This window comes from Trachypithecus francoisi, unplaced genomic scaffold, assembly GCF_009764315.1.
Source record: "Trachypithecus francoisi isolate TF-2019V2 unplaced genomic scaffold, Tfra_2.0 Lachesis_group20, whole genome shotgun sequence".
In the NCBI taxonomy this organism is placed as follows: domain Eukaryota; kingdom Metazoa; phylum Chordata; class Mammalia; order Primates; family Cercopithecidae; genus Trachypithecus; species Trachypithecus francoisi.
The window spans coordinates 7,682,585-7,704,276 of NW_022681466.1; the positions used below are offsets into that span (position 1 = coordinate 7,682,585).

The following is a 21,692-nucleotide window of genomic DNA, read 5'->3' on the forward strand; positions in this document are numbered from 1 at the left end:
CTGGTCTCAAACTCCTGACCTCAGGTGATCTACTTGCCTCAGCCTCCCAAAGTGCAGGGATTACAGGCATTAAGACACTATCCCTGGCCTTTTTTTTTTTTTTGAGACAGGGTGTTGCTGTCACCCACGATGGACGGCAGTGGTACAATCATAGTTCACTGCAGCTTCAGCCTCCTTGACTCAGGCAATCCTCCCACCTCAGCCTCCCAAGGTAGCTGCAACTACAGGTACACGCTACCTATGCCTGGCTAATTTCTGTACTTTTTGTAGAGATGGGGGGGTTTCGCCATATTTCCCAGGCTGGTCTCAAACTCCTGGGCTCAAGCAATCCTCCTTGCCTCAGCCTCCCAAAGTGTTCAGATTATGGGTGTGAGCCACCACACCGAGCCTATTTTTTTTTTTTAATTTAGATTTAAAATATAGTATTCAACAAGGATTCAGCTTCAATACTTAAGAAGACGGCAGAACCTGGGAAAGTGTTTGTGTCCAGCCACAGACCTGACTGCTGTTCTGTAACTATGGTCTTCTGCCATCTAATGAAAAGACTAGCAAGACAACAAATTCTTTTATTTGCAACTTCAGAGCCATTCAGATATCCAGAGGTGGGATGCTATTTTCTAATCTGACATCCTTGGAAGATGTAACAACATGAATGCTTCCTTTTTCAATGGCTGTAGGCATAACAATTTCTGAAAGAAAAATACGATTCTCTATATAAAGACTTGAAGTTGATTTGGGAGAGGCCAACTGGATAGTAATAGAGCCACAGGCGCTCAGCTTCCCTAACCAGGTTCAACATCAATACCTCCATTTCCCTGGAGCTGAAATAACTAAATGAACATTATAGAGTTGAGACTTTATGTGCCTTTAACTCTTCTTTAGTATCAATAAGATTTTCAGATTATTTTCAGGAAAGCAGCTAGAACTTTTAAGGAACAGGGCTGATGACAGCAGAGATTTAAGGCCATGTTAAGACATTTATCCATTAGCTCTGTCTTCTTCCTGACTCTTTTAATCCCTCCTACCCATCAATCCGGGCAAGAGAGAGTATCTAACTCCAGGCTGTTTCCAGTCCTCCTTTGCAAGGAAACACTGTATCACTCATGGCACTGCTTTTTCCATGTTTCCCTCAGGAGGTCCAGGGTCGAGACCCTCGTGAAAGTTAGTCATCCACAGTGATGTTTCGGAAAAGGTAGGCCATGGACTCTCCGTTGTGGATTCTCCGAATGGCTTCAGAAAGAATCAAACTGATATCCACAGTCTTTATCTTGGGACACTGCAGCTTCTGAACCTCATGAGGGACAGTATTCGTCACCACCACCTAGTCACACAGTGATGGAAAACAAACACTGTTACTGACATGTGTTTCAAACTGGTTACACAGAAAGGTTTATCCAACACTGAGTCCCCACAGCCTAAGTTCCAAACTACAAAACCTTGTTCCACTGAGTATAGTTTTTATAAACCAAACTTAACTAATTTTATGCAAAGGAAAAGTTACATGTCCTCAGAACAAAAGACGAAAATCTCAGGAATGGCACGGTCTCCACACAGAAACAGTGAGGCCCAGTGCTATGCAGAACTCTCAGATCATAAGGGGAGAATTCCAGCCTCAAGAGAAAAGCTCCTAGGGTGTCAAATTAAAGTACCCAGGCAAATTGTTATGCAAATAGACATACACAGACTCTCAACATAACCCTCAACTTATGATAGGGTTACGTCTGGATAAACACATCATTATAAGTTGAAAATATTGAGGCCGGGCGCGGTGGCTCAAGCCTGTAATCCCAGCACTTTGGGAGGCCGAGACAGGTGGATCACGAGGTCAGCAGATCGAGACCATCCTGGCTAACCTGGTGAAACCCCGTCTCTACTAAAAAATACAAAAAACTAGCCGGGCGAGATGGCGGGCGCCTGTAGTCCCAGCTACTTGGGAGGCTGAGGCAGGAGAATGGCGTGAACCCGGGAGGCGGAGCTTGCAGTGAGCTGAGATCCGGCCACAGCACTCCAGCCTGGGAGGCAGAGCGAGACTCCGCCTCAAAAAAAAAAAAAAAATATATATATATATATATATATATATTTTTTTTAAGTAGAAAATGCATTTAGGCCGGGCACAGTGGCTCATGCTTATAATCCTAGCACTTTGGGAGGCCAAGGCGAGCGGATCACCTGAGGTCAGGAGTTTGACACCAGCCTGGCCAACATAGTGAAACCCTGTTTCTACTAAAAATACAAAAATTAATCAGGCCTGGTGGCAGGCACATGTAATCCCAGTTACTTGGGAGACTGAGGCAGGAGAATCGCTTGAACCCAGGAGGCAGAGGTTGCAGTGAGCCGAGATTGGAACACTGCACTCCAGCCTGGGTGACAAAGACTCCATCTCAAAAAAAAAAAAAAAATGCATTTTATACACCTAACCTACTGAACATCATTAACTTGGCCTAGCCTTCCTCAAATATGCCCAGAACAGTTACATTAGACTGTAGTTGGCAAAATCATCTAGGGCAAAGGCTTTCATTTTATAATAAAAGCTACTATTTTAAAATAAAGTGTTGAATCCCTCAAGTAATTTAACGAATACCATACATTGCATCGTAATTGCGATGGTTTTGCATCATCATAAAGTCAAAAAATTCTAAGTTGAACCATGGTAAGTCACGGACTATCTGTGTTCCTAAACATGTATCTGTCCCAGCAAACTGCTAGCCGGCAAAAGTTAGAAAAGCTATAGACAGATTAAGCAATTTAGTATTGACTGAATCATTTTATTATTCCCAGAAAACACAGCAGCAAATCTTGGCTCAAGATTTAGAAGCAGCCCAACCTCGTCTATGGAGGATTCCTCAATCAGGCGGGGGGCCTCTGCAGACAGGATGCCGTGGGTGGCCATGACATAGATCTTGTAGGCGCCTCTCTCTTTCAGGATCTCCGCGGCAGCAACAAAACTCTCCACGTCGTCAATAATGTCATCCTGGGAGGAGAACAGAGTGAGCTGGTAGGAAAGAAAACACCCTCCAGCCCACACTATCAATGCACACGCCGCTCTCCTCTTCCCTGCACTCAGTTTCAGAGGATTTCTGATGGAAAATCAGAGCTGTGTGCCTGGGTCAAAGACTGAGCATCCAGAAATGGTAACAGAAGTACGTGACAGTACCTCGTGTGTCTATCAGAGGAGGGCACAGCCAAGCACCTGTGACGTTACGGCTGGAGCTGAGGACTGCCAACACTCATTTTCCTGTTTCACATTTCTGTGAATCCCACATAGCCAGCGTTCCATTTATTTTTTTTTTCAAATAGAACGTGACATGAGAAGAAAACTGAAATAAAGTGTGCTACAGCAAAGGACTCGTGACCCACTAGTCAGCAGATATTTAGGGCTGGGAAAAAAACGATGTCAACATGCAGAACGAGTCTGCACGGGGACATCCATTCTTAGTCGTGAAAATGGAACAGCTCATCTTCAGTTCATCTTTCGGCTCTAACGCTCAAGCATGATTAGGTGAGCTGGTTTAAAGAACCTAGAATCCACATGATGAAGGTGAAGGTGCTGAATTTTCTCATGGGAGTACTGTGCTCATTTCCTATCTGCAGGTTATACTTTGATGTGTGTTCACCTGTATAGAGGGTTCTGCCACTTGGCACAAGGGAGTTTGGGTGAGAAAGGATATGTGGATCCATTTAGATCATCGTTCCTAGAAATACAGTCCCACAGTGGACAACCTACTGACCAAGAGCCAGGAGTGTCACCTCTGCAAATGGATGACACATAACCATACCACGATGATTGCAATGCGGCCTCCAACATCTCCAACTACAGTTATCGGTGGCTTCTCTTTGGCCATCATCACTAGCAAAACAAAACAAATTACAAGATCTCAGTCATTCATGTATCACTAGAGAAATGTAATCACAACCTCGTTCCCTGGAAATGGTGGCACAACCACGATACAGACAAAAAACAAACCAACCACGCAGATTCCCCCTCCATGAACCTGCGATCTCTCAGAAACAGCAGCATTGGCCAAAAGAAATAGAAGGCACGCCATATATGTTACTTTGAATTTTCTAGTAGCCACATTAAAAACAGATTATGTAATTCCCAAAATATTATAATTTCAACATGTAACTGATATAAAAATGTATGTATGTATGTATGTATGTATTTATTGAGATGGAGTTTCGCTCTTGTTGCCCAGGCTGGAGTGCAATGGCACGATCTTGGCTCACTGCAACCTCTGCGTCCTGGGTTCAAGCAATTCTGCCTCAGCCTCCCAAGTAGCTGGGATTTACAGGCATCTGCCACCACACCTAGCTGAGTTTTGTATTTTTAGTAGAGACAGGGTTTCTCCATGTTAGTCAGGTTGGTCTCAAACTCCTGACCTCAGGTGATCCACCTGCCTCAGCCTCCCGAAGTGCTGGGATTACAGGCGTGAACCACCACACCCAGCCTGATATAAAAATTTATTAATGAGATGTTTTACACTTTTTTTTTTCAGAGGGAATCTTGCTATATTGCCCAGGCTTGTCTCAAACTGGACGCAAATAATCCTCCTACCTCAGCCTCCCAAAAGTGCTAGGATTACAGGCATGAGCCACCACACCCAGCCTTATACTTTTTTCCTATCAAGTCTTCTCTACTTGGTGTGTGTTTTATACACCCAGTACTTCCCAGTTGAGACGAGCCGTGTCTCAGGAGCTCAGCAACCAGCACAGTGCACAGCACAGCTGGAAAGACAACGAACCAGCAGAGCTTGGAAGATTCTGCCAACACAGAGAGGCTGCACTGCAATGCTGTGCAGATAGAAACCCCACTCTCATGGAGACTGGCAGAGACAGTCAGAAGGAATGCTGCTCTGCAGAAAGCGAAACTGTGAAAGGCTGCCAGATCATGAGATGGCTTTATGTTATTTTCTTCCAAAGTCACCTTATTTGGACAGTATAACCTTACTATCAGATAACTGCACTACTGACATAATCAGAGTTTCCTCAAAATCAGGAACTTGAAGACAATAACTCCAGGCCCATCATCTTTTCCTGATTTAATTAGTGCTTAAAGTAGAGACTTTTATCTGACTACAAAATCTGCATCTGAAGAAAGGCTGTGAGTGTACAAAGGAAACTACAGGATAAAGAAAGGAAATAAGATTTTATCCTCAAAAGGAGGTTAGTAAACAGAGAAGAAAAACAAAGACTATTTCAGAAGAATAGGCTAAGTATTCCTTCTTTAAACTTTGTTATTATTCTGGAATATTTATTAGGCTAGTAGTGGGGGAAGCGAAAGAGAATAAATTCCAGGGTAACAGAGTTTAGTGACCACCAAAAAACAATTTTGGCTGATTTCCACCAGTAGGCACTGTGTATCTCAAAGAACAGGTGTTTTTCTCTGTATATTGGCAAATCAGCTGAGCTGAAATTCAGCACTACTTTATACATCTCGACAGGCATGTATTTCCTGATTTCATATCATACAAACAAAGACAACTTCTTGAATTTGGGCAAGACAAGAAGGCTTTGTATATAAAATCACTTAAAATGGGGCGGGAGGGGGGTTTCAAACCACCACCATTAGGAGCAGCTTCCTGAGATTCTGTTTTTAAACCATGTAAATAGGCAATTATGTTGACCTATCCGTTTTTTTTTTTTTTGAGACAGATTCTCACTCTGTCTCCCAGGCTGGAGTGCAGTGGCATGATCTCAGCTCACTGCAACCTCCGCCTCCCGGGCTCAAGTGAGTCTCCTGCTTTAGCCTCCTGAGTAGCTGGGATTACAGGGCACGCTATCAGCTGGGTAATTTTTTATATTTTTAGCAGAGACGGGGTTTCACCATGTTGGCCAGGCTGGTCTCAAACTCCTGACCTCAAGTGATTCACCTGTCTCGGCCTCCCAAAGTGCTGGGATTACAGGCATGAACCACCGTGCCTGACCAATCTACCCGCTTCTTAAAGAGATGTGGTTCCTTTTCAGCTGGGCGTGGTGGCTCATGCCTGTAATCTCACCACTTTGGAGAGGCCAAGGCAGGCATATCACCTGAGGTCAGGAGTTCTAGACCAGTCTGGCCAACATGGTGAAACTCTGTCTCTACTAAAAATATAAAAATTAGCCAGGCATGGTGGCACATGCCTGTAATCCTAGCTACTCGGGAGACTGAGACAAGACCTGCTTGAACCCAGGAGGCAAAGGTTGCAGTGAACTGAGATCACACCACTGCACAGCCTAGGAAAGAGAGCAAGACTCCCGTCTCAAAAAAAAAAAAAAAAAAAAAAAATATTGCAAGCCAATACCCCTCCATCAAATATCAATGGAAATTCAGCTCTAGTTTGATACAGAAAACATCACAGTATTCATGTTTACTTTTTTGCAGCCCTACCTCCTGCAAAGAACTATTGTTAGTTTCGTATGAAAAACCTTGGTCGGGCGCGGTGGCTCAAGCCTGTAATCCCAGCACTTTGGGAGGCCGAGACGGGCGGATCACGAGGTCAGGAGATCGAGACCATCCTGGCTAACGCGGTGAAACCCCGTCTCTACTAAAAAATACAATCCCAGCACTTTGGGAGGCCGAGACGGGCGGATCACGAGGTCAGGAGATCAAGACCATCCTGGCTAAGACAGTGAAACCCCGTCTCTACTAAAAAAAAATACAAAAAAAAAATTAGCCGGGCGAGGTGGCAGGCGCCTGTAGTCCCAGCAACTCGGGAGGCTGAGGCAGGAGAATGGCGTAAACCCAGGAGGCGGAGCTTGCAGTGAGCTGAGATCCGGCCATAGCACTCCAGCCTGGGTGGCAGAGCAAGACTCTGTCTCAAAAAAAAAAAAAATACAAAAAACTAGCCGGGCGAGGTGGCGGGCACCTGTAGTCCCAGCTACTCAGGAGGCTAAGGCAGGAGAATGGCATAGACCTGGGAGGCGGAGCTTGCAGTGAGCTGAGATCCGGCCACTGCACTCCAGCCCGGGCGACAGAGCGAGACTCCGTCTCAAAAAAAAAGAAAAAAAAGAAAAACCTAAGCACAGCTAGGAGGGAGGCTAAAAAAGGCTAAAAAGAAAGGCTTTCTGCCCAGCACACTCATTCCCTGCTGATACTGCCTTTAGGTTCTGGATAAAAGTGAACACATAATTTGGTGGCTGCCACAAAACAGAGACAGACTTTATTATTACAGGGTAGAAAAAAATGACTAGTACCTCACAGGCCAACAGTTTCTGAATAGCTTACGCAAAAAATAAAACACGAAAAATTTCAGTTTTCATACAAGGTCAAGAATAGAGTGCTAAAACTACCCTAAGTTTAGATTCTGCTCTCTTTCCATTTTATCAAACAAAATCTAATCCGTGAATAAAATGAATTGTGCAACCTTACTTGTGGCCAGAAATCACTGTGAAAACTACATAAACTGCAGTGAAAATGGCTCCAATTCATCAAATGATTCCCAATGTTTCTATGACGGAAGCAGGAAGTTGTCTTCCTCTTTTAAAGGTAGCATTTTCCAAGTAAAATAAAGCTGCATTGACAACCCTCCTTACCTTACGAACGCCTCCCTCACAAGTACAAGCACCTGCACACATATGCACACGTTTACTCTTTCCTGGGAGCCAATTACCCAAACCTTCCTCTGCTAAAGGAAACAGCAAAAAAGAACCATGAGCAAATTCATTCCTTACCCATTCTGACCTTTGTTGATTTCTAGTTCAATGAAATGGCAAACCATATCCACAAACTGACATTAGAAAGAGTGAGTGGCTGGGCGTGGTGGCTCATGCCTGTGATCGCAACACTTTGGGAGGCTGAGGCAGGCAGATCACCTGAGGTCAGGAGTTGAAGACCAGCCTGGCAACATGGAAAAACCACTTCTCTACTAAAAATACAAAAATTAGCCAGGCGTGGTGGTGCACACCTGTAATCCCTGCTACTGGGAAGGCTGAGGTGGGAGGTTCCCTTGAGCCCAGGAGCCGGAGGTTGCAGTGAGCCGAGATTGTACCACTACACTCCAGCCTAGGTGACAGGGCGAGACTCCATCTCAAAAAAACAAGAGGCCGGGCATGGTGGCTCATGCCTGTAATCCCAGCACTTTTGGAGGCCGAGACAGGCAGATTACCTGAGATCAGGAGTTTGAGACCAGCTTGGCCAACATGGTGAAACCCTGTCTCTACTAAAAATACAAAAATTAGCTGGATGTGGTGGCACACACCTGTAATCCCAGCTACTTGGGAGGCTGAGGCAGAAGAACTGCTTGAGCCTGGGAGGTGGAGGTTGGAGTGAGCTGACATCGTGCCACTGCACTCCAGCCTGGCCGACAGAGCAAGACTCTGTCTGAAAGAAAAAAGAAAAAAAAAAAAAACAGGCGTGGTGGCTCATGCCTGTAATCCCAGCACTTTGGGAGGCCAAGCCAGGTGGATCACCCTGAGGTCAGGTGTTTGAGACTAGCCTGACCAACACAGAGAAACTCCACCTCTACTAAAAATACAAAATTAGCCAGGCATGGTGGTGAATGCCTATAATCCCAGCTACTCGGGAGGCTAACGTAGGAGAATCGCTTGAACCCCAAAGGCAGAGGTTGCAGTGAGCCAAGTTCGCACCACTGCACTCCAGCCTGGGCAACAAGAGCAAAACTCTGTCTCAAAACAAGAACAAAACAAAACAAATACAAAAATTAGCTGAGTGTGGTGGCTCATGCTCATAATCCCAGCTACTTGGGAGGCTGAGGCAGGAGAATTGCTTGAACCCGGGAAGCAGAGGTTGCAGTGGGCTGAGATCGCCTACTGCACTCCAGTCTGGGTGACAGAATGAGACTCCGTCTCAGAAAAATAAACAAATAAATTAGATGAGGAAATAAAATGAGGTCTTCTGTAGAACAGAAATGAACTGATTTCAAGCTCACAACCCCTATCTACATGCAAACAAATCAAAATTTACATTTAACAGATGCTCAAGAGGTGCCAATGTCTGTTTTCACTTCAGTGGTGAAAACCACATCTTCACTTGTGAAATTAACAAGCCAGGAAAAGCGAGCCAGAAAAAGTCACCTCCTCTCACTTTTGTGATCCAAACTCTTACTTTTCACCCCTGTGGCAAATGTAGTCTTCTTTAGCAGAACCCCCGACATATAATCTTTTCAAGTTTTGCCCATCATCTGTATCAAGCCTACCTATAAGATGGAAAAGATTTAAGGTTTCACTCCTTCATTCATACAACTTCTCTTTTAACAAATCACTCTCAAATGAGCTTCTCAGCCTTAGCACTACTGACATTTTGGACTAGGTGATTATCACACTGCAGGATGCTGAGCATCATAGCCTTTACCTACGAGATGCCAGCAGCACCCCAGCTCCCATGGTTGTGACAACCAGAAACATCTCCAGACATTGCCAAATATCCACCGTGAGGCAAAACTCACCCGTGGGCAAGAAGTACTGCTCTAAATAATGGGTTTGGCCAGGTGCGGTGGCTCACGCCTGTAATCCCAGCACTTTGAGAGGCCAAGGCATGGGGATCACGAGGTCAGCAGTTCGAGACCTGCCTGGCCAAGATGGTGAAACGCCGTCTCTACTAAAAATACAAAAAAATTAGCTGGGGGCAGTGTCAAGCACCTGTAATCCCAGCTACTTGGGAGGATGAGGCAGGAGAATCGCTTGAACCTGAGAGGTGGAGGTGGCAGTGAGCTGGAATCGCACCATTGCACTCTAGTCTGGGTGACAGAGCAAGACTCCATCTCAAAAAAAAAAAAAAAAAAGAATGGATTTGAGGAAAATAAAATAGTTCATCTCCCTAAAAAATGCAAAGGTTCTCAGGTTGAATATTTATTCTGTCATAACCATTCTAAGATCTTAAACTAAATTACCAACAAATGAACCATTGGAACACACTAGATAACTGACATACAGATGTAAAGCATATTTAATTTAGGAGGCGCAATTTATTACACATACAAGAAATAATTTTTTCAGAATTTTCTTGGCTAAGCCTGTTAGAGTCACACAAAGCAATGTGATGATAACTGTGGAAGTTGCAATGTAAACACACCAGTATGTCTAGAAGTAATGCATTCTTTTCCTATGACTCATAAAGATGACTGCCAGGGAAACCATGGTTATGACCGTTAAGCAACAAAGCAACATCCTCAGAATAAATAATCTCACCATATAAAATACTCTGATAATACAACATCTATCAAAGTAACCTCTGATCCAGTAATTTTATTTCTCGGTCTTTTTTTTTTTTTCTTTTGAGGTAAGAGTATCACTCTGTCACCCAGGCTGGAGTACAGTGGCGTGATCTCAGCTCACTGGAACTGCAACCTCTGCCTCCCAGGTTCAAGCAATTCTCCTGCTTCAGCCTTCCAAGCAGCTGGGATTACAGATGTGTGCCACCATGCCTGGCTAATTTTTGAATTTTTAGTAGAGATAGGGTTTCACCATGTTGGTCAGGCTGGTCTCGAACTCCTGACCTCATGATCTGTCTGCCTAGGCCTCCCAAAGTGCTGGGATTACAGGTGTGAGCCACCACAACCAGCCTATTTCTTGGTCATTATCCTACAACATACTCAGCCGCTTACAAAAGGACATTAAGTGAAGGTCACTCACAGTAACGTCTGGTAACTGAGCATGTCCACCCTGAGCCCAAATCTTGGTTTCTTTTTTTTTTTTTTTTTTGAGACGGAGTCTCGCTCTGTTGCCCAGGCTGGAGTGCAATGGCGCGATCTCCGCTCACTGCACGCTCTGCCTCCGGGTTCATGCCACTCTCCTGCCTGTCTCCCGAGTAGCTGGGACTACAGGCGCCCGCCACCATGCCCGGCTAGTTTTTTGTATTTTTAGTAGAAATGGGGTTTCACCGTGTCAGCCAGGATGGTCTTGATCTCCTGACCTCATGATCCGCCCGCCTCGGCCTCCCAAAGTGTTGGGATTATAAGCGTGACCCACCACGCCTGGCCCCAAATCTTGGTTTCTTTTTTTTTTTTTTGGAGACAGAGTCTCCCTCTGTCGCCCAGGCTGGAGTGTAGTGGCCCGGATCTCAGCTCACTGCAAGCTCCACCTCCAGGGTTCACGCCATTCTCCTGCCTCAGCCTCCAGAGTAGCTGGGACTACAGGCGCCCGCCACCTCGCCCGGCTAGTTTTTTTGTATTTTTTAGTAGAGACGGGGTTTCACCTTGTCTGCCAGGATGGTCTCGATCTCCTGACCTCGTGATCCGCCCGTCTCGGCCTCCCAAAGTGCTGGGATTACAGGCTTGAGCCACCGCGCCCGGCCTCCAAATCTTGGTTTCTAAATACCATTCTCAGCTGGTCTGATGCTAATGGGTTATCAATACTTATTAATATTAGTGTCACTAAAAAGTTGGCATACATTCCAGCACTGCTAAACCTGACCGATTTATTTTTTTTCCTAGACAGAGTCTTGCTCTGTCACCCAGGTTGGAATACAGTGGCACCATCTTGGCTCACTACAACCTCCGCCTCCTGGGTTCAAGTGATTCTCCTGCCTCAGCCTCCTGAGTAGCTGGGATTACAGGTGACCACCACCATGCTCGGCTAATTTTTGTATTTTTAGTAGAGATGGGGTTTCACCATGTTGGCCAGGCTGACCTCATGATCCGCCCTCCTCGGCCTCCCAAAGTGCTAGGATTACAGGCGTGAGCCACTGTGCCTGGCCTGACTGATTTTTAAAAATAAATAAATACCATTCTCCAACTAAAGGTACAAGGGCTCCTTGGAGAAATGGCCAAGTGCAGTGCTAAGAAATTACAAGATGAACATGGGGCGTAGTTACAGCAGAAAAGTAAGGGAGTCTCTGAAAGTGATGGGGACATGCCAAAGAACACAGGAGGCAGCTGGAAGGAGCTCTCTCTGGCCAAATATGAGACAAACTGAGCATTAAAATAAAAGTAGGCTGGGTGTGGAGGCTCCCATCTGTAATCGCAGCACTTTGGGAGGCCAAGGCAGGCCGATCACCTGAGGTCAGGAGTTGGAGACCAGTCTGGCCAATATGGCGAAACCCTGTCTCTACTAAAAACACAAAAATTAGCTGGGCATGGTGGCGCATGCCTATAATCCCAGAAACTTGAGAGAATGAGTCACAAGAATCACTTGAACCTGGAAAGCAAAGGTTGCAGCAAGCCAAGATCGTGCCACTGCACGCAGGGCAGGGCAGGGCTCTTTGTTGCCCAGGTTGGAGTGCAGTGGCACAATCTCGGTTCACTCCAACCTCTGCCTACCAGGTTCAAGTGATTCTTCTGATTCAGCCTCCCAAGTAGCTGGGACTACAGGCACACACCTCCATGCCCGGCTAATTTTTTTTTTTGTATTTCTAGTAGAGACAGGGTTTCACCATGTTAGCCAGGTTGGTCTCGAGCTCCTGACCTCAGTTGATGCGCCCACCTCAGCCTCCCAAAGTGCTAGATTACCAGATAATACAATTTTTACAAATTGAAGTTTGTGGCAACCCTGTGTCAAGCAAGTCTATGGGCGCCACTTTTCTCTCTCTCTTTTTTTTCCTTTTTTAAAAGACAGGGTCTCGCTCTATAACCCAGGCTGGAGTGCAGTGGTGCGATCTCGGCTCACTGCAACCTCTGCCTCCTGGGCTCAAGGGAACCTCCCACCTCAGCCTCCCGAATAGCTGGGACCACAGGTACATGCCACACCTGGCTGATTTTTTGTATTTTTGTAGAGACGAGGTTTCGCCATGTTGCCCAGGCTGGTCTCGAACTCCTGGGCTCAAGTGATCCTGCCACTCTGGCCTCCCAAAGTGTTGGGACTACAGGCATGAGCCACCGTGCCCAGCCTGGGAGCCATTTTTCTAACAGCGTGTGCTCATTTCATGTTTCTGTGTCACATTCTGGTAATTCTTGCAATATTTCCACTTTTTTCATTATTGTTATATTTTTCTGGTATCTGTAACCAGTGATCTTTGATATTACTACTGCAATTGTTTTGGGGCAGCATGAACCAAGATCACATAAGACAGCAAACTGGCTGGGTGCAGTGGTGGCTCACACCTGTAATCCCAGCACTTTGGGAGGCCGAGGCAGGTGGATCATGAGGTCAGGAGTTCAAGACCAGCCTGACCAACATGGTGAAACCCTGTCTTTACTAAAAACACAAAAATTAGCCAGGTGTGGTAGAGCGCGCCTGTAATCCCAGTTACTCAGGAGGCTGTTACTTGGACCCGGGAGGTGGAGGTTGCAGTGAGCCGAGATCCAGAGCAAAATTCCGTCACTAAAAAAAAAAAAAAAAGACAGCAAACTTAGTAAATGTGTATTCCGACGGCTCCACTGACCTGCTGTTCCCGTCTCTCTTCCTCTTGTTGGACCTCCCTATTCCCTGAGATACAATATATTGAAATTAGGCCAATAACCCTCCAATGGCCTGTAAGTGTTCAAGTGAAACGAAGAGCCCCGTATCTCTCACTTTAAATCAAAAGCTACAAATAATCAAGCTTAGTGTGTCGAGAGCCAAAAGCTAAACCTCTTTAGTCAAATAGCCAGGTTGTGAATGCAAAGGAAAAGTTCAAGAAGGACATTAAAAATTTGACTCCAGGGAACACACGAATGATGAGAAAATAAAACAGCCTTATTACTGAACCAGAGAAGTCTGAGTGATCTGGATAGAAGATCAAACCAGCCACAAAATTCCCTTAAGTCAAAGCCTAATCCAGAGCAAGGTTGGTTCATGAAGTTTAAGGAAAGAAGCCATTTCCGTGACCTAAGAGTGCAAGGTGAAGCAGTAAGTGCTCATGTAGAAGCTGCAATAAGTTACTCACAAGATCTAACCAAGATAATTGATAAAAGTTCAAACAATATCAAACAACAGGCCAGGCGTAGTGGCTCACACATGTAATCCTAGCACTTTGGGAGGCTAAGGCAGTTAGATGACTCGAGGTCAGGAGTTAATGACCAGCCTGACCAACATGGTGAAACCTCATCTCTACTAAAAATACAAAATTAGCCAGCCACGGTGGTGCATGCCTGTAATCCCAGCTACTCAGGAGGCTGAGGCAGGAGAATCACTTGAAACTGGGAGGTGAATGTTGTGGTGAGCCAAGATTGTGCCACTGCACTCCAGCCTGGGCAACACAGCAAGACTCCATCTCAAAAAATATATATATCAAACAATAGTCTTTCAACAGCTCTGACGGAGATATACAAGGAGATTTGCCTTGTTTTCATGCCCACTAATACAACATCCATTCTGCAGCCCATTGATCAAGAAGTAATTTCAACTTCCAAGTCTTATTATAACAGTAATAATAGGCCAGGCACGGTGGCTCAAGCCTGTAATTCTAGCACTTTGGGAGGCCGAGGTGTGTGGATCACAAGGTCAGGAGATTGAGACTATCCTAGCTAACACGGTGAAATCCCGTCTCTACTAAAAATACAAAAAACTAGCCGGGCATGGTGACAGGCGCCTGTAGTCCCAGCTACTCAGGAGGCTTAGGCAGGAGAATGGCGTGAACCCAGGAGGAGGAGGCTGCAGTGAGCCAAGACCGTGCCACTGCACTCCAGCCTGGGCGACAGAGTGAGATTCCATCTCAAAAAAAAAATAATAATAATAGTAAGGTGATCCTCCCACCTCCCCCTCCCACACTGTCAAGAATACAGGCTGAGGCGGGAGGATTACTTGAGCCAATGAATTCGATACCAGCCTGGACAACAAGACAAGACCCCGTCTCTACTAAAAATTTCTAAAAATTAGCCATGTGCTAGGCACAGTGGCTCATACCTCTAATCCTAGCACTTTGGGAGGCCAAGGTGGGTTGACTGCTTGAGCCCAGGAGTTCAAGACCAGCCTGGACAACATGGCAAAACCCCATTTCTACAAAAATTAGTCAGGTGTGGCGGCACACACCTGTGGTCCCAGCTTCCAAGCTACTCGGGAGGCTGAGGTGGGAGGATCACCTAAGCCTAGGAGATAGAAGCTGCAGTGAGCAGTGGTCACACCACTGCACTCCATGTCTGGGCGAGAGGGAGACCCTGTCACTGTACTCCAGGCCCGGACAGCAGACAGAGACCCTGCCTCTAAAATAAAATAAAAAGAAATACATTTGGCTGGGCATGGTGGCTCACTCCTATAATCACAGCACTTTGGGAGGCCGAGGCAGGCAGATCACCTGATGTCAGGAGTTTGAGACCAGCCTGGCCAACATGGTGACACCCTGTCTCTATTAAAAATACAAAAATCAGGCTGGGCGCGGTGGCTCAAGCCTGTAATCCCAGCACTTTGGGAGGCCGAGATGGGCGGATCACAAGGTCAGGAGATCGAGACCATCCTGGCTGACACGGTGAAACCCCATCTCTACTAAAAATACAAAAAAACGAGCCGGGCGAGGTGGCGGGCGCCTGTAGTCCCAGCTACTCAGGAGGCTGAGGCAGGAGAATGGCGTAAACCCGGGAGGCGGAGCTTGCAGTGAGCTGAGATCTGGCCACTGCACTCCAGTCCGGGCGACAGAGCGAGACTCCGCCTCAAAAAAAAAAAAAAAAAAAATACAAAAATCAGCTGGGCGTGGTGGGGCACACATGCAATCCCAGAAATTCGAGAGAAATTCAAGAATCACTGGAACTGGGAAAGCGGAGGTTGCAGTGAGCCGAGATCGCACCACTGTACTCCAGCCTGGGTGACAGAGCAAGACTCTGTATCAAAAAAAAAAAAGAAAGAAAAAAAAAGAAATGCATTTTATAAGACAATAGATGTCATAGATAGTGATTCCTCTGAAGGATCCAGACAAAGTAAATTGAAAATCTCTGGAAAGGATGCACCGTTTTAGACGCCATGAAGAACATTCGTGATTCAGGGGAGGAGGTCAAAATATCAACATTAACAGGAGTTTGGAAGAAGTTGATTCTAACCCTCATGGATGACTCTGAGGAGCTTAGGGCCTCCATGGTAGAAGTAACTGCAGATGTGGTGGAAACAGCAAAAGAACTAGAATTAGAAGTGGAGCCGGGCGCGGTGACTCAAGCCTGTAATCCCAGCACTTTGGGAGGCCGAGACAGGCGGATCACGAGGTCAGGAGATCGAGACCATCCTGGCTAATACAGTGAAACCCTGTCTCTACTTAAAAATACAAAAAACGGCCGGGCGTGGTGGCTCAAGCCTGTAATCCCAGCACTTTGGGAGGCCGAGACGGGTGGATCACGAGGTCAGGAGATCGAGACCATCCTGGCTAACACGGTGAAACCCCGTCTCTACTAAAAAATACAAAAAACTAGCCGGGCGAGGTGGCGGGCGCCTGTAGTCCCAGCTACTCGGGAGGCTGAGGCAGGAGAATGGCGTGAACCCGGGAGGCGGAGCTTGCAGTGAGCTGAGATCCGGCCACTGCACTCCAGCCCCGGCGACAGAGCGAGACTCCGTCTCAAAAAAAAAAAAAAAAAAAAAAATACAAAAAACTAGCCGGGCGACGAGGCGGGCGCCTGTAGTCCCAGCTACTCGGGAGGCTGAGGCAGGAGAATGGCGTAAACCTGGGAGGCGGAGCTTGCAGTGAGCTGAGATCCGGCCACTGCACTCCAGTCTGGGTGGCAGAGCAAGACTCCGTCTCAAAAAAAAAAAAAAAAAAAAAGAAGTGGAACTTGAAGCTGTGACTGGGCTGCTTCAATCTTATGATAAAACTGTAATGGATAAGGAGTTGCTTTTATGGATAAGCAAAGAAAGTGTTTTTTTTTTTTTTTTTGAGATGAATCTACTGCTGGCGAAGATACTGTGAACACTGCGGAAATGAAAACAAGGATTTGTAAGTATTACAAAAATTATCTGGTAACACAGTGGCAGGGTTTGAGAAAAGCAACTACAATTTTGAAAGTAGTTCTTTCAGCCGGGCATGGTGGCTCACACCTGTAATCCCAGCACTTTTGGAGGCCGAGACAGGTGGATCATCTGAGGTCAGGAGATCGAGACCAGCCTGGCTGACATGGTGAAACCCTGTCTCTACTAATAATACAAAAATTAGCTAGGCATGGTGACACACATCTGCAATCCCATCTACTCAGGAGGCTGAGGCAGGAGAATTGCTTGAACCCAGGAGGCAGAGGTTACAGTGAGCCGAGATGGTGACTGCACTCCAGTCACCTGGGCGACAGAGTGAGATTCTTGTCTAAAAAAACAAACGAGAGAGAGAGAAAGTAGTTCTTTCTTCTGGGTAAAATGCTATCAGACAGATCCTTTTATAGTTCCTAACTGTCATCATTGGGTGTTCACGCTCACATGTGAGATGTGCTATCCTTGAACCTTGTTAGAACATTAGCACATTATCTGGTTGACATTTTTTTTTTTTTCTTGAGACGGAGTCTCGTTCTGTCACCCAGGCTGGAGTGCAGTGGCGCGATCTCGGTTCACTGCAAGCTCTGCCCCCTGGGTTCATGCCATTCTCCTGCCTCAGCCTCCCATGTAGCTGGGACTACAGTGCCCACCACCACGCCCAGCTAATTTTTTTTTTTGAATAGAATATTCACAGTTAAAATGTAGTCTTAATTACAAAGGGGGAAAAAAAAAAGAATAACTTTACAGTGGAGAAATCTGACAGAGAAACCTTAACCAACTTATCAGAATGCACATCACCAGTAATGGGACACATCACATGTTTCCTGTGATTTTTCTGCCAAAAATGCATAACCTGAATCTAATCCTGAGGACATAAACAAGCCCCAATTAAGGGATAGTCTACAAAATTACTTGATCGCACTGTTCAAAAGTATCAAGGTCTAAAGAAAAACAAAGAATAGAGCAGCCATTCCAGATTAAATGAGACTAAAAAGAAATGACAACTAAATGCAATGTGTGATCCTGGGTTAGGTCTTGGACAAGAAAACAAGTTTATTCTTTTGCTCTAAAGGACACTGCTGGGACCACTGGTGAAACCTAAGTAAGGTCTGTAAATTACAGTGTTATAGCAATGTTAGCTTCCTGAGTCTGACAATGATACTCTGGTTATATAAGAGAGCCTTTTGTCTTTACATATATACATGTAGGTATTGAGGAATGAAGGGACATTACGTCTGCTACTCACCCTCAAATGGTGAAAAAAAAACCAAGTATATAAACGTCAAATTTGGGGACTCTGAGTGAAGAGAAGATGCTGGAAATCTGTACTATTCTTTCAACTTTAAGTCTAAGGTCAGTTTAAAATAAAAAGCTAAAAAAGCAGACTATGGCTTGGCATAGTGGCTCACACCTGTAATCCCAGCACACTGGGAGGCCAAGGCAGGTGGATGACCTGAGGTTAGCAGTTCAAGACCTGCCTGACCAACACGGTAAAACCCTGTCTCTACTAAAAATACAAAAATGAGCCGGGTATGGTGGTGTGTGCCTGAAGTCGCAGCTACTCAGGAGGCTGAGACAGGAGAACTGCTTGAACCCAAGAGGCAGAGGCTGCAGTGAGCCAAGATCACGCCACTGTACTACAGCCTGGGTGACAGAACAAGTTCAGTCTTAAACAAAATAAAAAAAAATAAAAATAGGCCAGGTGCAGTGGCTCATGCCTGTAATCCCAGCACTTTGGGAGGCCAAGGCAGGCAGATCACAATGTCAAGAGATAGAGAACATCCTGGCCAATAAGGTAAAACTTCGTCTCTACTAAAAATACAAAAATCGGCTAGGCGCAGTGGCTCATGCCTGTAATCTCAGCACTTTGGGAGGCCGAGGCGGGTGGATCACGAGGTCAGGAGATCAAGACCATCCTGGCTAACACGGTGAAGCCCCATCTCTACTAAAAATACAAAAAATTAGCTGGGTGTGGTGGCAGGCGCCTGTAGTCCCAGCTACTCGGGAGGCTGAGGCAGGAGAATGGCGTGAACCCGGGAGGTGGAGCCTGCACTGAGCCGAGATTGTGCCACTGCACTCCACCTGGGAAACAGAGAGAGACTCCTGGCCGGGCGCGGTGGCTCAAGCCTGTAATCCCAGCACTTTGGGAGGCCGAGGCGGGCGGATCACAAGGTCAGGAGATCGAGACCATCCTGGCTAACACGGTGAAACCCCGTCTCTACTAAAAATACAAAAAACTAGCCGGGCGAGGTGGCGGGCGCCTGTAGTCCCAGCTACTCGGGAGGCTGAGGCAGGAGAATGGCGTGAACCCAGGAGGCGGAGCTTGCAGTGAGCTGAGATCTGGCCAGTGCACTCCAGCTTGGGTGACAGAGCGAGACTCGTCTCAAAAAAAAAAAAAAAAAAAAAAAAACCAGAGAGAGACTCCTTCTCAAAAAATAAATAAATAGGCCAGGCGCGGTGGCTCAAGCCTGTAATCCCAGCACTTTGGGAGGCCGAGGCGGGTGGATCATGAGGTCAGAAGATCAAGACCATCCTGGCTAACACGGTGAAGCCCTGTCTCTATTAAAAATACACAAAAATTAGCTGGGCGTGGTGGCGCACACCTGTAGTCCCAGCTACTTGGGAGGCTGAGGCAGGAGAATGGCGTGAACCCAGGAGGTGGAGCCTGCAGTGAGCCGAGATTGCGCCACTGCACTCTAGCCTGGGCGACAGAGCGAGACTCTGTCTCAATAAATAAATAAATAAATAAAAATAAATAAATAAATAATAAAAATAAAAAATTAGCTGGGCGTGTTGGCACACACCTATAGGTCCAGCTACTAGGGAGACTGAGGCAGGAGAAGCACTTGAACCCGAGAGGAGGAGGTTGTAGTGAGCCAAGATTGCACCACTGCACTCCAGCCTGGCGACAGAGCGAGACTCCATCTCAAAATAAATAAATAAATAAATAAATAAATACAAATAAAAGTTACCTGATCCCCAAAGCCTGGTATTTGATCAACAGATGTCACCCAGCTTACCATAATATAAAAGCTTAAGATTTCACACCATCACATACAACTTTTTTACTAAAGCAAAAATTATCAAATACTGTCTGAATGCTGAGTGCTATGCAGAACTGTCCATACACAGCCTACAAATGCATACAACACAACTCCCTTTTACAAAAGAGGAAATCGGGCCTGGCATGGTGGCTCACATCCATAATCTTATGTAATCTTGGCATTTTGGGAGGTCACGACAGCAGGACTGTTTGAGCACAGAAGTTCCAAACCAGCCTGGGTAATGTAGGGAGACCCTGTCTCTATTAAAAAAAAAAAAGAAAAGAAAACTATCCAGGCATGGTAGTGTACCCCTAGAGTCCCAGCTACCCAGGAGGTGGAGGTGGGAGAATCACTTGCGCCTAGGAGGTCGAGGCTGCAGTGAGCCATGACTGTGCCACTGTACTCCAGGATGAGCAACACAGTGAGATCCTTTCTCAAAAAATAAAAAAGGTGGAGGATAGCAAATACCATTCCATTATTTAAAAACAACAAGACAGCATATATCTACATAGTTGATAACTCCTAGTCATTCATACTACTTAAAACTTTCTTCAGGGCCAGGCGCAGTGGATCATGCCTGTAATCTCACCACTCTTGAGGCCGAGGCAAGCAGATCATGAGGTCTGGAGTTTGAGAACAGCCTGGCCAACATGGTGAAACCCTGTCTCTATTAAAAATACATTTCTAGCTGGGTGTGGTGGCACACACCTGTAATCCCAGCCACTCAAGAGGCTGAGGCAGGAGAATTGTTTGAACCCAGGAGGCAGAGGTTGCAGTGAGCCGAGATCACGCCACCGCACTCCAGCCTGGGTGACAGAGTGAGACTCTGTCTCAAAAACAAAACAAAACAACAACAAAAACAAAAAAAACTTTCTTCAATTTACAACTAAAATAAAAACACAGAGCTCATCTTACACGGCAACTCCAGGCCCGGGTGCAGAGTCGCATTTTTGACCATAGGCGGGGAGTGACGACCATCATCCATGTCCAGTTCCGTGCACTGAGCTTCCCCGTGGATGACAGCCAAACCCAGACGCAGTCTCTCCGCATAGGACTGGGCCCTAGAAGGACAAAGGGAAATCGTGAAACTGACAGGAAGAAATCCCACACATCACTACTGCATCACTTTTTAACCATAAAATGAAAATATTTAACATTTCAGGGACATACAAAGGCATTGTTTATATAAATGAGAATGTGAGGCCCAGGTCAGAATGTAAATGCCTCAAAGAGCACATGAGTTAGTGTCTGGGATTGTATCTGATTCTAGACTTTTTTTTTTTTTTTTTTTGAGATAAGGTCTCACTGTCACCTAGGCTGGAGTGCAGTGGCGTCAACATGGCTCACTACAGCCTCAACCTCCTGGGGCTCAGGTGATCCTCCCAGCTCAACCTCCCAAGTAGCTGGTACCACAGGCATATGTTACCACAACTGGCTAATTTTTGTATTTTTGTAGAGACAGGGTCTCACTATGTTACCCAGGCCGGTCTTGAACCCCTGGGCTCAAGCGATCTCCCGCTTTGGCCTCCCAAAGTGCTGGAATTACAGGCGTAAGCCACCCCGCCCGGCCCTGATTCTAGATAATTTTGATTCTATCCTTTGTCCAATATTCTTAATAGTCATCTTCAGAAGAAAGAACAATGTTAAAAACCATTGCCTGGGCCGGGCACAGTGGCTCACGCCTGTAATCCCAGCACTTTGAGAGACTGAGGTGGACAGATCACTTGAGGTGAGGAGTTCAAGACTAGTCTGGTGAACATGGTGAAACCCTGTCTCTACTAAAAATACAAAAAATGAGTCAGGAGTGGTGGCAGGTGCCTGTAATCCCAGCTACTGGGGAGGCTGAGGCAGGAGATGTGCTTGAACCCAGGAGGCGGAGGTTGCAGTGAGCCGAGATCAGGCCATTGCACTCCAGCCTGG

General features: G+C 46.1%; 1 protein-coding gene and 1 non-coding gene across 5 annotated transcripts in view; one reads left to right on the forward strand and one right to left on the reverse strand.

The window, feature by feature from the left end:
• Positions 1-550: 550 nt before the first annotated feature.
• PRPSAP1 (phosphoribosyl pyrophosphate synthetase associated protein 1) overlaps positions 551-21,692 on the reverse strand; it is a 50,959-nt gene continuing 29,817 nt past the window's right edge. For all 4 annotated transcript variants that reach the window (XM_033182280.1, XM_033182283.1, XM_033182281.1 and 1 more), the window contains 4 exons: positions 20,688-20,833; positions 3,777-3,847; positions 2,825-2,971; positions 551-1,321 (listed from right to left, as the gene is read on the reverse strand). In XM_033182280.1, coding sequence (XP_033038171.1) covers positions 1,163-1,321; positions 2,825-2,971; positions 3,777-3,847; positions 20,688-20,833 — 523 coding nt within the window. In that variant the 3' untranslated portion in view covers positions 551-1,162. The remainder of the gene's footprint in view (positions 1,322-2,824; positions 2,972-3,776; positions 3,848-20,687; positions 20,834-21,692) is intronic.
• LOC117068121 lies at positions 17,127-17,230 on the forward strand. Its single transcript, XR_004430982.1, has one exon. It is a non-coding gene; the product is annotated as a small nucleolar RNA U13 (small nucleolar RNA).